Source organism: Nicotiana tomentosiformis, chromosome 2 (genome assembly GCF_000390325.3).
Source record: "Nicotiana tomentosiformis chromosome 2, ASM39032v3, whole genome shotgun sequence".
In the NCBI taxonomy this organism is placed as follows: Eukaryota; Viridiplantae; Streptophyta; class Magnoliopsida; order Solanales; family Solanaceae; genus Nicotiana; species Nicotiana tomentosiformis.
Window position 1 is genome coordinate 100,051,641 of NC_090813.1, and position 15,778 is coordinate 100,067,418.

Genomic DNA, 15,778 nt, shown 5'->3' on the forward strand with positions numbered 1-15,778 from the left:
TACTGTCTATTTATTATCTCAACTACTTTTCTTTCTCTGTTATTAATCGTCTGGGCGGAGTGAAGGATTGTTTCTACTGAGAATCATGCGATCATAGATGAAAGAATTAAGCCAAGCATAACTTCACATTTATTGTAAGTAACTTGTAAGTTTGACTTCTCATTCTTTATTTCTTTGTAGATGTATTCATTGTTGTAGAGAAATGCATTCATGGCACTTACATTTTTCTTACTTGCTTTTCCATCAATTATAGAAACTGCCTTCAGTTAGTTGGTTATGTCTAAACAATGACGAACCAATGAAAATACAAGCAGCCGAAACATTTTCAATATTGCAATGAGACCATCACCTTTATTTTAACCACTAGTTAATTGGCCTGCGCTTCGCGCAATAAATCATATTTTGTATGGGATAAGTTTTGTTGATATGGATAAAATAAAAGATGTATAATACCCAAACTAAAAACTAAAATATAATGTGAGGCATACACATAAAAAAATTAAAAACCAAAGTCATAGGAACAAATAAATATGAAAAATTAATTCAAATATAAGCATAATTTACCTTTTGTAGATTTATAATCCCAACGTTCTTAAAGGACCATCCTCGACATAGAGGAAGAGAAGTTAACACCCAATTTATAATAAAGTATGTACTCAACATAAGTCCTAGCATTGTTCATAGATACTATTAAGTGTTAATCCCTCTGTCTTATTTTATTTGAATTTTCTTATTAATTTGTTTAAAAAATATTGGCACATACCTATATTGAGCACAATTAGTTGTTCGCAACTTGAATTTTGTTATTGCAAACTAAGAATCAACTTTGATCTTTTAATTTTTTACACTCAATTATCTCGCTCGTATTCTAACCGTTCTTTTACTGTTTTCTTATTTTTAACTTTTGTGCTCACACTTCTTGCTTGCACGCAACTAAAATAGATTACCTTTATTTATAGGTGGTGACAGAAGGATCTAAAGTAAGATATTGGAATCATGCCTTCCACTTATTTATATAATTGCTCTTTCAAGAATTATTTAGTTCCCACTCTAGAACTCTCATTAATGTAGCGTTCTTCTTTTAACGCTTGTTCTTGGATGTTAAGTTGGTGATAACCCCTCTTGGCTTCCATTCCTATATAATTGTTGTGCATAACTAAAAATTTTATTGTATAAAATGTTACTTAATTAGTAACTTTATTCAGAGACTTGGAGATTCTTAAAATAAGGTAAACAAAAAAAAAGATCAAAATTGAGGAAAAAAAATAGATTTTTGTGGTCCTATAAAAATGCTAAGTCATCACATGGTCCATCCTATTGATTTTTTTCCTCCTACAAGGAATACTTAATGATTTTAATAGGGAATTTTCAAACTTCTCAAAGCAAAATGGGCACGGGAACTGAAATTAGGACTCTTGAAAATTTTCGAAACACAATTGAAAATTTTAATAATAAATCAATTATTTGCGACTCATTTGTGTTTAGTTTGAAAAACAACTCCTCATAAACGAATAGAAGGCAAAAAAGACTATGTTAATACGCAAGAAATTATAGGAGAAAAAGAGCGTATAAATTATTTAAACATCTTATAATTAAATACACAATTATAAAGTAAGGGGAAAGATCAAAAGTATATATATACAAGTCATACCGGCGATAACCACATATTTAAAATAGTTGGTATGTTCATGCTTTAAGTTGAAGTGTATAAATACTGTAAGACATGTGAATATTGAGATATTGCTTTCACAATCCAAGAAAACGCTTCCACCAAAAAATATAGTATATATAATTGAGAAAGAAAAGAAACATCCTAAAATGATTAGACAACAATGAGTTCAGAACTAAAAATGAACAAATTATCTTTCAATGTTAAGTCAGAAGCATGATCAAGTAATGTGTTTATCACATCACCCATTTATAATAAGAAAAGACTAAAAGTTCAAAAATGGGTATAACGCAAAGACTTGAATACAATGAGTCATTAATTTTACCATCATATCGTCGTAGTCTTTTACATCCTATTTAGATTCTACCATAACTGAGAAAACCTCACAGACAAATAGAGGCAGAGGCTCTGCAACCAAATAACAAAAAACAAAAAAGAAAGAATCAGATAGGCTTAAAGTTCTATTCATAGAAGAAACTAAACAATATAAATATCAAAAGTGAGTCACTGGAAACTGAATAGAAATTACACGTTCACTATCTTTATACAAATCTTTGATAAATGTATGATTGAATATCAAACGGGGAAGAGCTATAACTTCCATTCCTTAATAACTGAAACGTTACATTTTGGAAACATGAAACCTTTTGGAAACTGTCTTCTCCTTTAACTGAGTAATTAAAAGTTAATGAGGAAAAAACCAAAATAAAGAGGAAAAATAAGAAAAAAACAAAATAATTGACAAAAAAGATAATTGAGTTTCTTGGGCATATAGAATACCACATCAGCTTATCAATTCCCAACTTTATAGATATATATAGATGTTCAAGGTATCAAGCTAGTTGTAAGACCGCTTATTGGGTTAGTTACAACTAAGGTTGTAAAATGAAGTCGTTGGGTCGAGTTTGGTGAAACCCATCTACAGATTACTTGGGTTGACATTGGCTGAGTTAACTGGGCTAAATAGTGAGTCATGGCGAAATCCGCCTAACTCGAAGTTTTTGCATCTACACCCGGTTTTGGGGTTACAATTGAACCTATACCCACTTTGCAAAAAAGTTTGCAAGCGTACCCACTTTACGATCAACTTCAGACTTATCGGGTCTGAAGTTAAAAAAAATTAGTTTGAAGTGAAAAAATTGCATTTCAAATGCACTTAAGGCCAAATAGGCCCGAAGTGCAACCAATAGTTTCATGCACTTAAACCTAATAAGTCTGAAGTGAAAAATTGCACTTCAGATGCCCTTAAGGCCAATAAGCCTGAAGCAGGGGCGGCTCAAGGGCATTTGAGGCCTAAGGCCAAAGTCAAATGTGAGGCCTAAGTATTTAAATTTTTAAAAAAAATTTAAATGATATGTATGGAGTAAAATTAATGAAATATCAAATATCAAATAAAAATAATACTAGAAAGATATTACTCGATTGCTGATTCACAAAGTTTGAAGAATGAAGACCTTGAGTCCAAAATAACTAGTTGTTGCTTGTCTACTTCAAAATTACTACATATTATTTTTTTAAATACCTATAAAATATATATTATTTCTAAAAAATGGAGCCCCTCAAAATTGGGGGTCTAAGGCACATGCCTTACCCACCATACTGTTAGAGCCGGCCTTGGCCTGAAGTGCAACAAACGTTTTCATTCACTTAAGGCCAATAAGTATGAAGTGAAAATTTGCATTTCAGATGCACTTAAAGCCAAATAGATATGAAATGTAACCAATGATTTCATGCACTTAAGGCCAATAAGTCTGAAGTGAGAAATTGCACTTCATATGCACTTAATTAATGTCAAAAGGTCTGAAGTGCAACAAACGTTTTGCTACACTTAAGGCCAATAAGTCTGAAGTGAAAAATTGCACTTCAGATGCACTTAAGGCCAAAAGGTATGAAGTGCAACAAACGTTTTGCTACACTTAAGGCCACTAAGTCTGAAGTGAAAATTTGCACTTCAGATGCACTTAAGGCCAAAAGGTCTAAAGTGCAACGAACGTTTTGCTACACTTAAGGCTAATAAGTCTGAATGAAAAATCACTTAAAGTCAAATAGGCTTGAAGTGCAAATTTTTCGAAAACAGAAATTTGTTCTTAGAATTATAACTATTCAATTTATGATTTAATACCTAAATCTACTCCAAATGAGCTCAAATTTGAAACATAACCTCTAAATATCATCAGGAACAAACCTCAATCATCAATGTGTCAAAACAACAATAAATCTAATGAACCCATTTTGCAATTAAGAAAAAGAAGAAGAAGAAACCCTAAGCAATAACAAAAAATAAAGCGTCATAACAACTCACCATTGTAAAACATCATAAATTACATTAAAATATGTTCACAACCATCATATAAAATCATTGTCACTCGAAGAAGAAGAAGAAGAAGGAGAAGAAGAAAACGAAGGAGGAGAAGGAGGAGGAGAAAGAGGCCTGAAGTTGTTTAATAAAACTTTTTTAAAAAGTGGGTATAGGTTAAATGTGGGCGACCAAATAGGGTGCCTCGTGCAAGTTTTACGCCTAACTCCTACTAAGTTTTAGTTTCTTTAAAATTTTGTTAATTACCAAACAAAACTAATAAGTAAAACTTTTTCTTTAAGATCAGCAGAGCATTTCACAACTGAGTTGAGGGAGTTGTGCTACTACTAGCCTCCCTAGTGTATCCTGGAAGATAACAAAAGCTACCTTAGATACAATTGGAGGTGAGGTTAATGCATGTTTTGTGTGGTAGCAAAAGCTACCTTATGTCATGTTTAATACTATAATTTTTAAACGTTGTTATTTCTTTTTAAAAAAAGGATGGATAAGTAACAGTTATGAAATTACTAGAAAAAGTTATACTAGTATGAATTAAGTTCCTATATTTGTTCTCCTTTTCTTGCTTTAGTTTTTGTTAGTCACCCCCATTTGGGTGATATAACGGATCAACGATTCTTAGTTATTTGGTGATCTCATTTGTGCATGGGTGGCTCAAGGAGGAGGCTAGTAAAGTATTTGCTTTAGGTCCCCTAAATTTTGATCTCTCAAAAATATTTTTAATTGTGAATTTACTATCTTATTTTCGCTTAGACAATATTGAAGTTTATAGAAAAAAATACAAAATCCTTATAAAAATGGAAAAAGACTCTATTTTTTAACAATAGAAATATTTTAGAACTTTGAATTAAGATATTCAAATCTTCATATTAATAAATAACTTTTTTTACAATAAAATCCAAGGTAACAAATTGTAATTAAGTGGCTAACATCTTATTAATTTGAATTTTCTTACCAATATAAATATTAAGATTATATTTTATAAGATAACTACACTAGAGAGAAAAAGAAAGAAAGAAAGAAAGAAAGAAACCAATGTAATATTAATACTATATTTTACAAGATAACTATACTATAGACAAAAAAGAAAAAAATTGAGACCCTTATTAAAATTTGGCTTTAGGGGACGAGTTTTATTGAGAGGCCTTTGCATTTGTGACTCTGGTATCTCTTCAATCTCATTTCATGATGACACAATCTTAATTGGGCTGAATGAGTCCTTCATATAATACCCAAATTCTAAAAAATCAGCTTGTAATTACTCAAAAGTTTTAAAAAGGAACTGAAATATTAAATTTAAAAATCGAGACTTTTTTTATTGATAGAAGCCCTAATTTATGGTTTTTTCTTATTTTTTATATCATGTAATTGATGGTCATTCATATATCATGAAATGAAAGAGACATTATTATCTTTATGTATTTTCAATTATTGAAAATTAATCACGCCCAACTCTAGTCCTAAAAAGGATAAGCGGTCGCTGCAAATATAATCTGATCTAAGAGTTCGAAGTCGAATCCCACAGAGAATTAAGGCTTAGCTATAGCTTTTTAATATCACTAAGAAGACAAGTTTGAACAATTTTCTAAATTATAAAGATTGAGATTTATATTTCTAATGAATTAACTAGCAAATACTAGAAAGCGGTAAAATTATCAACTAACGAGACAAAAGGTTGGAAACTAAATTAAGGAGGTCTAGAGTTATGATTTCCCTAATTGTCGGAATCCATCCAGCTATGTTCCTAACAATTTCGCCGATGTATTCTCTACTAATCGTGAGCACTTTAGGTATCGTAATTCTCTCTAGAGGAACTACATCAATTTACTAGACATATTCTCTCGAATTACGTTAGTTGGCTTCATCGAACCGCTCACTATGACCACGTCAAGGCTTTGTTATTTCTAAACCTACCTTTAAACATATTGTATTGATTTCTCACATACGTTAGGAGTGACGTTGTTCAACAACCACCTAAATATGTATCCTTTCTCAAGCAACACATAATAAATAGGCACAGTCAATCGATGGCCATTCAATCAACTGAAATAAGTACGTAGTTGAACAAATAGATAAATTCAAAGGTTAAATTATATTAAAACATAACAAGAATTCATCCTCTAAGAGGTTCCATCAAAATCATAGATAACAAATTAGTTACTCATAATAGTATGTAAAAACTACAATACTAAAAGTCATAACCAATAATAAAAAGTAGAAAGAAGAAGGAAAAAACTCGTGATTGAATTTTCCTCCTTGCTTCTCGCATATTCTTACCTCCTTAGGTCGAATCCCCAGTCTCCTTAGCCTCCTTAGGTCTAAATTATGTCAAAAGTATGTCAAAAAGTCCTCAAAATACCATTTTTTTCATGTATATATACCAAGTAGGGTCGGGCCCAAACAATTATACTTTCTCCTACGCGAAAAAGGACACTTTTCCAGGTCAGGACGTCCGCGGGCGCGGATTTTACCCAGTGTTCTGCATCACATCCGCGGTCAGATCCGCGGCCGCAGATTCGACCACGTTTTTCACCCTGTTATGTTTAGAATTTGGAAAAACTTAAAACATGAAAGTTGTATTCCTTTGAACCATATATTGTAAAGCTAAAGTGGAGTTCTGAGAGAAAAGTTATATGCATTTTACTAGACATTGCGCAATATTCCTACTCAATTCTTCGTTCGTTTTTAACTATCAAATTTAATCCCCGAACACGATCCCGGCTTAATTTCTTGGGTTTTTACTCAGACTTCAAAGCTCCAAATCACTTGAATTCATTCCCTAACATCTACATAGCTCAGAATCACTCCTACAAGGCATAAAATACATAATTAGTGCAAAACACTAGCGATTAAAGCTCAAACTCAATTAAAGTGCAGTAAATTAGAGTGTAATAAGCGACTAAAATACGTAATTATAGCCTATCATAAAAAATGATGTATTTAAAGATTATACTTCATGTATGGTTTTAATCATTTAAATTGATTATGTTTTCAAAAAGGCTTCCGCATGCATATGTTAGTCATATAGATGGATATTCTAGTATAGGTTGGTTCGTCCGGGTTGAGTAGTGTGCCGGGTGCCAGTCACATGGTCTTTGGTCGTGACAAATACAGTAGCGCGAATACAGCAAATACAATCGCACATCTGGAATTCCCTATATTTTAGGCGAATTTTACTATTATATTCATGAATACAGTAGCGCGAATATATCGAATACAGTGGCTTAACAACTTAATTGTAGCTATAGGAAGTAATTATGTATATGCTAGCTATAGGAAGTTAATAGCCACTAAACAATAGTGATTTTTGAAAATTATTTTACCTCATATAGCAAACTATTACCCTCTATTTATTATACACCAAAATAATTTCAAAATATTATTATTTATAGCTACCTTTTCTATTTTATAGCAAAATAGGTATTTATTTATACCTTCCATTAAGGCATGAAATACGCCAATTATGTTATTTCTCTCTCTTTCTTCTCTCTCTATATCACCAAGATTCTTAATCCTCTCTCTTCTCTATCAAATCAACAGAATCGTCGGCGTCATCATCGTGGTCGCCGTCATCATCCGGTATTGGCTCATCCTCTTAGGCGAGCAGATCTGGCCATGGCTAATAATGGAGGAAGTTTAAGATACACAGATACGAAAATTTGTGATAAATGATTCAAAAGGACTAAAAATAGGGGAGTCCAGCAGTTTAATAACAGAAAGAGGATCAATTAGTGTGTATCACTCCTAATTTAACTCAACATAATTAACTCTACATAAATTTCGATTCTACGTGGCTGTATTCGTTGTATTCGCACTACTGTATTTATGAATACAGTAGCGGATCTCGCCTAAAAAATAGAAAAGTCCCGTTGTGCGACTGTATTTGATGTATTTGCGCTACTGTATTTATGAATATAGTAACGGAAATCGCATATCACAAATTTTCGTATAAACAGTAATAATTTCTGAAAATTTCTGTACTTAATATAACATTTGCTATTGAATTCACACGTCTCTCAAACAAATATTAAATGCCTATATTCATCGCTTTCCATTAAAATATGAACGGGATCGTAGTAAATATCTAAAGACGAGGTCAAGACCTTGTTTCTGGGGTGAGACCAAAGATCTTTTTTGTGGTTATATAAAGAATTATTACACGGGAGCCTAACCTTCTTTCCGCTGTATATATTTGTAAACTAGTGTTTCTCGGATGGGAAAAGTTAATAAGTTAGTTGTAAAGATATTTATAAATAAGAAACTATCAAAGTTCATTAATATGCGACAAATAAGCTATGCGACCATACATATTCGTCACTAGATTATCTAGGAAAAGTTAATAAGTTGGTAATATATATATATATATATTTTCTTTTTTCTTTTGTAGTAGTAGTAATATATCTGGAAACGTTAATGATTTTTTTTTTCAATATTCAATAGTGGAAAAATAAGCTGAGGGACGTGATAAACATTATTATCCAGTTAGAAAGAAGGTGGGTTTAACTTTGTGGAGGTGGCAATAAATGAAGAGAAAAAATGCCGACTTTTCTGTGAGGAGACAGGTGAGGGAGAGAAAATAAAGAAAAAGACAAAGGGCAACCATCCTTAGGTAAATCCAAGGCATATACAAGGGCGCCATCGACGACACATGAGACATTAATGTTGTCAATTTCTACTATTTGTCACCACTCGCTTCGGATTCGCATTATAAAAAATATATCATAAGGAATTTAGCTTTTCTTATATATATCTAAAATAATTTTATTCTAACGATTTGAATCTCATACTTTTGATTAAGGGAAAGAAACGTTTATCATTTCACCCTCTGTTTGGTGATTTTTTTCATTACCTCTCTACTTCCTCTTTCGCACTCAGTTTCCCTGTTAAATATCGGCCCTCATTTTTTTCTTGGATAATGACCTACCGCCCCTTCTTTTGGCTAACACTTGGAGATTTAATATTCTTCACTTTCTTCTTATTTTTTACCTACATATTCGGCTACGGTAGTTTTTGGCTTAACACACTCTTTCTCTTTCAATATTTTTTTTAAGTTTACCCCTTCGATTCCGAAGCAGCTTTATGCCACATGTTCTTTTACAGAATTGCACATTAACTTTCAGGAAGAGCGAGTGGAAATGAAATTATAGAAGGCTGCAAGAAGAGACAGTGGAATTTAAAGTTTGAAAGTTACAACTCAACTACAAATCTAATAAGTAGCTGTTAAATTTGATTACTAATTAGGACGGATAACAAAAGAATATTACATTTATACTTGTCATATAAATATTGAGACATAATATAATAAATAATCAAAAGTGAGCTCTATTTAGTTTAAACTTTTAGAAAGTGCAAAACCTAGGAGTTTGCAGTAGCCTAGAAATTACCTCAATATCTCGAAGATACAAGAGTGTTTGCACAGTTATCTGTATTTATTTATTTTGAAAGTATGGTTGCGCAATTTTGAGTCCATTAATAAGAAGAACAAATTTAAGTCATGTGCAGAAGGTGATTGTCACTGACTCTGCTCCAACAAAAGACAAACGTTGGCACTGGATTTTAATTGAAGATCATGTATATATATATGCTAGTGAAAAAGAAAAGAAGGGATTAAAGCTTTTAGCTTCCAGGTATAAGTTGGCAAAAGGAAGACTAAAGTTTAGGATTGATATTTGTAGGTCAGCCACATTTTGCCTGTAATTCGAGCTCAAACAAATGATCATACCGATGAGAAAATCAAAATGCGTTGGTTTCTCCACTCCAAAGCAACAACAAACAAAAATAATTGAGTCTTTTATCATTAGACCAAATATATATAGGGATTAAATTTGAATAGATAATTGCTATAACGTTGTATTCTGGCAAGACACTAACAGTTCAATGAACGCAAAAGAAACATGCAAAAAGAGATCAAGGTAGATATAGAGAGTTACAACTTGAAAAATAAACGCCTAATTAATCTTTTATTTCTTCCCATGTATGTGTTGTACAATAAGAGGAAACACAAAGCTAGGCAGTTAGCTGAAACACTATCTTTGCCGATAAGTGCACTCGCATTTTTTACTTTGAATTGAGCTATACATATAAATAGGTAGCATTCTTTCAGAACGAATAGGAAGTGTAACAATACAAGACAAACAATAATTTTAATAGTTTGGAGAGAAAAAGAAATAAATATGAATACGGTTAGTTCATATAACACTCTTTCTTTTTTAGCATGTAATAGTTTAACTTTAACCTTTTTATTTATTTTTAGTGACATATTTTATAGCAATATAAATGTCATGAAACGCCTAAAACCACAAATACAGAAATCTCCCTTTTTGGCGTTAATTTTGGTGTGCAGTCAAATAATACATCTATCTATCGAAAGTTCTTAGTAAAATATTGTTCGCCTTTTTTACCCCTTTTTACTATATATTAGACAAAATTATAATTTAAGTTACTTTCCTAAATATTAGGATATTTAAATTTTTTAAACTTTTGGTTATTAAATATTTTCTTATTGAACTAAATAAGAAGTCCTAAGTTTTAGACTTTAGCCATCGTAGACATATAACATATTAACTAAATCAACATTAACATGGGTAATCAAAGTTTACTTCCATTGTAATCATCCCTCGAAAAATAAAAAAGTAAGCAAGAGAAAGACTTTGAATAGGATACTACCATTATTTAGAAAATGTGAATAAACTAATATTTCGGATTCTAAATTCTAACTATGAATTTACCACTTTTAATTTATTGGAACTTTTTTGTCATTTAACACAAAAAATTTTAAATTGCTATGCAAAATATTCTAATATTTAAAATTTTAAAATCAATTAAAATTGTACCTTATATAAATACTTGAATTCTTTGAATTATGTAGCAAAATATCTTCCATGCTAATTTTCTAATATTTATGACTCTAAAAATAACTAAAATTTTATTTATCAACTCAAAATCGATTATCAACTAAAATCTCACTTATCAACTAAAATTTTCTCGAGTTATAAGATCTAATAACACCAATAAACATAGGTCCAAACCAATTGATATCACATAAACTTTCATATGGTAAGTAAAACTGCCACTTATCAACAAAAATTTCGTGAGGAAGTCCTAATATCAAAATTTTAATATACTAATTTATTTATTAGAAAATATTAACTCAATATTAGCCATTTTTAAATTTCACATTGTTACTTTAGAAGGCGTCTTCATTCTCAAATTTAAAAATATTTTTGTGTTGCTTATTTATTTTCAGAATTACATCACAAAAATAACAATAATCTTCATTAAGCATTTCTTCTGATGTTATTAGAAACCACAATAAGGCATATGAGAACTTATGCGAGCTAGATTCATCGTTTTTAGAAATTTACGCTTTTTTTTTAGTTTTTCTATTTTAAAACCAAATTACATTGTTTGATAATAGTTACAGAGTATATTTATTTTTAAGTTGTGTATTTATTGATACATGTTACACGCACAGAACGCGTTTGGCAAGACTAGTTAGTTAAATAGAGGGAGTAATAAGAAACTGTTTATAAAATTGATGGGTTGCCACTGTTGGTGCTTTTGTTAAATGTGAAAAGTAGATTTCTAGTGACTTGATTGTTAACGTAGAATGGAGCATCGCCTTTATCTAATAATATCCCTTTCATTCCACTTCGACCAATCCCTGCTTGCGGATTTCACTATACTCCCATTATTTTATACCAAAGGAATCATTCTTTTTATTCAAAATTCCCAACTATGCTTGCTATCGTCAGCCGGGCCGGCCCAGAGTGGGGCCCATACCACGAAAGTTCGTACAACTGGACCTCAAGGCCCCACCGATTTCTTGCTTTTTAAACAGTAGTTTAAGAAAAGAACAAGAGATGAAATAAAATAATGTAAGAATCGACCAACCAGCTAACAGAAAATTCTTTAGTTTAAAGAGGTACAATTCCAAATCCTATTCGATTGATAGAAAGAAGTCGATAAAATTCACTAAGTTCCAAACATGCGAAATGAAGAAGTCACAGATTTTTCCAAGATTTTCTTCCTTCATAATCCACAGTCTGGACAAGCTGACGAATGCCCTTAATTTTCCAATAAAAAAACGATTGAAAGATCACAACTTTCACCTTTTAAAAACCTCTTTCCTTTTCCTTTTCGCCTGATTTTCAAAATCAAACTTCCTTTTTCTGCACCTTCCAATTTATGACCATCATTTCTAATAATTTCCCGGCTAATTATTTATATAGGACATCAAATCATAATAATAAAGGTTGATTCATCAGCATAAATAGATTGCAAAAAACAAGGGCAGTGAATGAGTACTGTTATGAACAATTCTTTGTCTGCGAGGATGGGAAGTTTAAAGAATGACATAAAAAGCGAGGTTGGCAGCTTAAAGAGTGAAATAGGAAGTTTCAAGAGTGAGAATTCATACAGCAAGCTGCCGCTAGATGAGTCTTCTCTTGCTTCTTCTGAATCAAAGAAAGTGACTCCTGTCACCTCCGATTTTGAACTCAATTGTGGCAGCTTAGGACCTACCAGTCTCAGTTTCCCTACGTTGAAATTCGTAGTGGACGATGATGTTGAAATCCAATCACCTGACAATTCCATTTGGGAATCATTCTTTGCGGATCAGCTGGAGGGAGATTTCATGATCTCTTCCCCCGTCAGGAACCTTCCCTCGCCTCAGCCTGCTTCCAGTTTCAGTACTACTACTCATAGTAACAATAATTACGGGCATCATCAGGGGATTCATGGGCAGAGCATGATGATGTGCTCACCTCCTCGCTCTCCTTTGGGACCTAATTACCACTCGAGTAATAAAGGCAAGGGACTGAGCCCACTCCAAAAGGTATTCAACTCTCCCAATAACCAGTTCATGCAAATTGAGAGCTTTAACCTGCCAGCTCTTGAGAGTTTCTTGGATGATGATTATGACAAGGAGGAGGATTTGGCATCCTCGTATTCGACCCTCAAAGTTTCAGGTAGTGGTGTTGCTGGATCTTCTTCCGAGTCGTTTGATGTGCTGTCGGTAGTGCCCGATCTGTTGGAGTGCCTGGGCGCTTTGCCAAATTCATCATCTAATGCACCAGGTAGCTTTATGGGATCCTTACTCGGCGATACAAGTGCCGTCCCAGACGATGAGATTTTCCAGACGGGGTCTATCGCTCCTTTGTCCCAACAGCTACAACAAGAACGGCAGCATGAAAAGCAACAAAAACAAAGACCAATAACACATGCACAACCACCAACGGCACAACAACAACATACGCAAATTATCAATCACAACTTGGTCGTTGCTGCACCTGATCAGGTATTACTTTATTTGTATTAATTTTCTTTGTAAATTTACTTCGACACTTATAATTGGGTTCTTTACAAGGTTTGGGAAAGGAAACCATATCTAGCTAGTACTACTCATCTTGCACGTCTTGATTTCACCTCATGCAAATAAGCCAAAATTTAGACTGTCTTTCCAATGCTATTTATTCAAATTAAGTCTCTAATCTACCTTGTTTACAACAATATTTTTCTTTTTCAATAGTACGTAGGAATTAAACCAAGTCAGCTAAAAACGGCAACATGTCTACAGCGAATTCTAACGGCTTGCTTATTATGACCATGCAAACGTGTTTTTGTCCCTCTTTGTATGGACAGAAGCTTATTAAGAAAAGAGCCTAGTCCTTAGTCATTCCACAAAATTGGACTCTTTCAATCAGCTTCACTAGACAAATATAATCTATTGCTAATTTGAAGATGTTTCACTAGATAGTAATGTTCTAATTAATTAAAGGTAAAAAAGTGGGAATAATCTAATTTGAACGCATGTGTATATATGCAGGAACTGGACAGTGGCTTACAACTGGTGCACCTTCTCCTTGCCTGTGCAGAAGCAGTCTCAAAAGAGGACTACATGTTGGCCAGAAGATACCTCCACCACCTGAATCGAGTTGTCACCCCTATCGGCGACTCCATGCAACGTGTCGCTTCCTGCTTCACCGAAGCTCTTACTGCGAGGCTAACCGCAACCCTAGCCACTAAACCCAACACTTCTTCTGCCCCAAAACCATTCAACCCTTTCCCTCCTAATTCCCTAGAAATCCTCAAAATCTATCAGATTCTTTACCAAGCTTGCCCTTACGTTAAGTTTGCTCATTTCACAGCTAATCAAGCCATATTTGAAGCATTCGAAGCCGAAGAGCGGGTCCATGTCATCGATTTAGACATCCTTCAAGGTTATCAGTGGCCCGCTTTTATGCAAGCGTTAGCAGCGCGACCCGGTGGAGCTCCGTTTCTTCGTATAACAGGAGTCGGGCCGTCTCCTGAAGCCGTCAAGGAAACGGGCCGATGTTTAACAGAACTGGCTCACTCCCTTCATGTTCCGTTCGAATTTCACCCTGTAGGGGAGCAACTTGAAGATTTGAAACCGCACATGTTTAACAGAAGGATTGGTGAGGCTCTGGCTGTTAATTCGGTGAACCGACTCCATAGAGTCCCAGTAAATTGTATTGGGAATTTGTTAGCCATGATTAGAGACCAGGCTCCGAATATTGTAACCATTGTGGAGCAAGAAGCGAGCCATAACGGGCCCTACTTTTTGGGCCGTTTCTTAGAAGCGTTGCACTACTATTCAGCGATATTTGATTCTCTGGACGCGACATTTCCGGCGGATTCTTCGCAGAGGGCAAAACTGGAACAGTATATATTTGCGCCGGAGATAATGAACATAGTGTCGTGTGAGGGAGCAGAGAGAGTGGTGCGGCACGAGAGGTTGGAAAAATGGAGGAGGTTAATGGAAGGGAAGGGGTTTAAAGGAGTAGCACTGAGTGCAAATGCAGTGACGCAGTCCAAAATATTACTGGGACTTTACTCGTGTGATGGTTATAAATTGACAGAGGATAATGGTTGTTTGCTATTGGGATGGCAAGATAGGGCCATTTTAGCTGCGTCTGCTTGGCGATGCTGATGCTCATGATTTCTCCATTTGCTTCCCTTCTTCTTCCTTAATTCTTACTTATATTAATGTATATGTGTCTCCTTTTCCTTTTTCTTTTATTTTCTCTATTTCATACTCGGATTGAGGTTGCTTTTGTCTAAGCCTCCCCAAAAACAAAATATCTGCCAAAGAGGAAAAGGTAATGAAACAGAATTATCAAAGTTCTAGATGGAGTATTATTTTTTCTGTGTAAGTAGAATGGGACCTCTAAAGAAGGATTAGGTCAACATTAATTTATTGGTGCAGGATGTCTATTTTAATTAAGTCAAATCATTCGTTTGAATATTACTCATATAGCTCCTCACTATCGGAAGCACTGGATTTTATATATAGCCACTTTCATGTCTATTTTGCCGAACGTTGTAATTTATTTCCAAAGCTAGATGGATTAGATGAAGTTAATTACCAGCTTGAGTATTTTAAGTTTACTGTAGCAAATACTCCCGCCCTAAAAGTGCAGCAAATTTCCTAGATACCTGCTTCTTAAATTGCCAAATATCATTGAGTTTGGCCATAGATATAAGTACGCTTAGTTGTTGCACCTTCGTCACAATATCAGTACAGGTTGCAACTCGAAAAGCCATGTCCCGAAAAGTAAACTCTCGTAAGTACTGAGGACGAAGAAGAAAAGGAGTGATATCATACATTTATGATAATTTTTTTGTAAGCTTAACATGACAAATTGTTAGAGTCCCCAAATCTGATAGTGTTAGATTTCTCTAATGTATAAATGGGACGGTCCATTCTCAATTTGAACTTGATGTTTTGTACTTCAATACCACACAAGAGGGGGTGATTTGTGTGGTGTACAATT

General features: G+C 33.6%; 1 protein-coding gene and 1 long non-coding RNA gene across 2 annotated transcripts; both read left to right on the forward strand.

Moving 5' to 3' along the window:
• The first annotated feature begins 11 nt into the window (after nt 1–11).
• Nucleotides 12–1,130, forward strand: LOC138906633 (uncharacterized). Its single transcript, XR_011414126.1, has 2 exons — nt 12–134; nt 960–1,130. It is a non-coding gene; the product is annotated as an uncharacterized lncRNA (long non-coding RNA).
• Nucleotides 1,131–12,282: 11,152 nt separating this feature from the next.
• On the forward strand, nt 12,283–15,300 carry LOC104106241 (GRAS family protein RAM1). Its single transcript, XM_009614739.4, has 2 exons — nt 12,283–13,281; nt 13,810–15,300. Exons 1-2 carry the CDS (start codon nt 12,283–12,285, stop codon nt 14,932–14,934), a joined length of 2,124 nt encoding a protein of 707 aa, XP_009613034.1. The 3' UTR covers nt 14,935–15,300.
• Nucleotides 15,301–15,778: the final 478 nt, after the last annotated feature.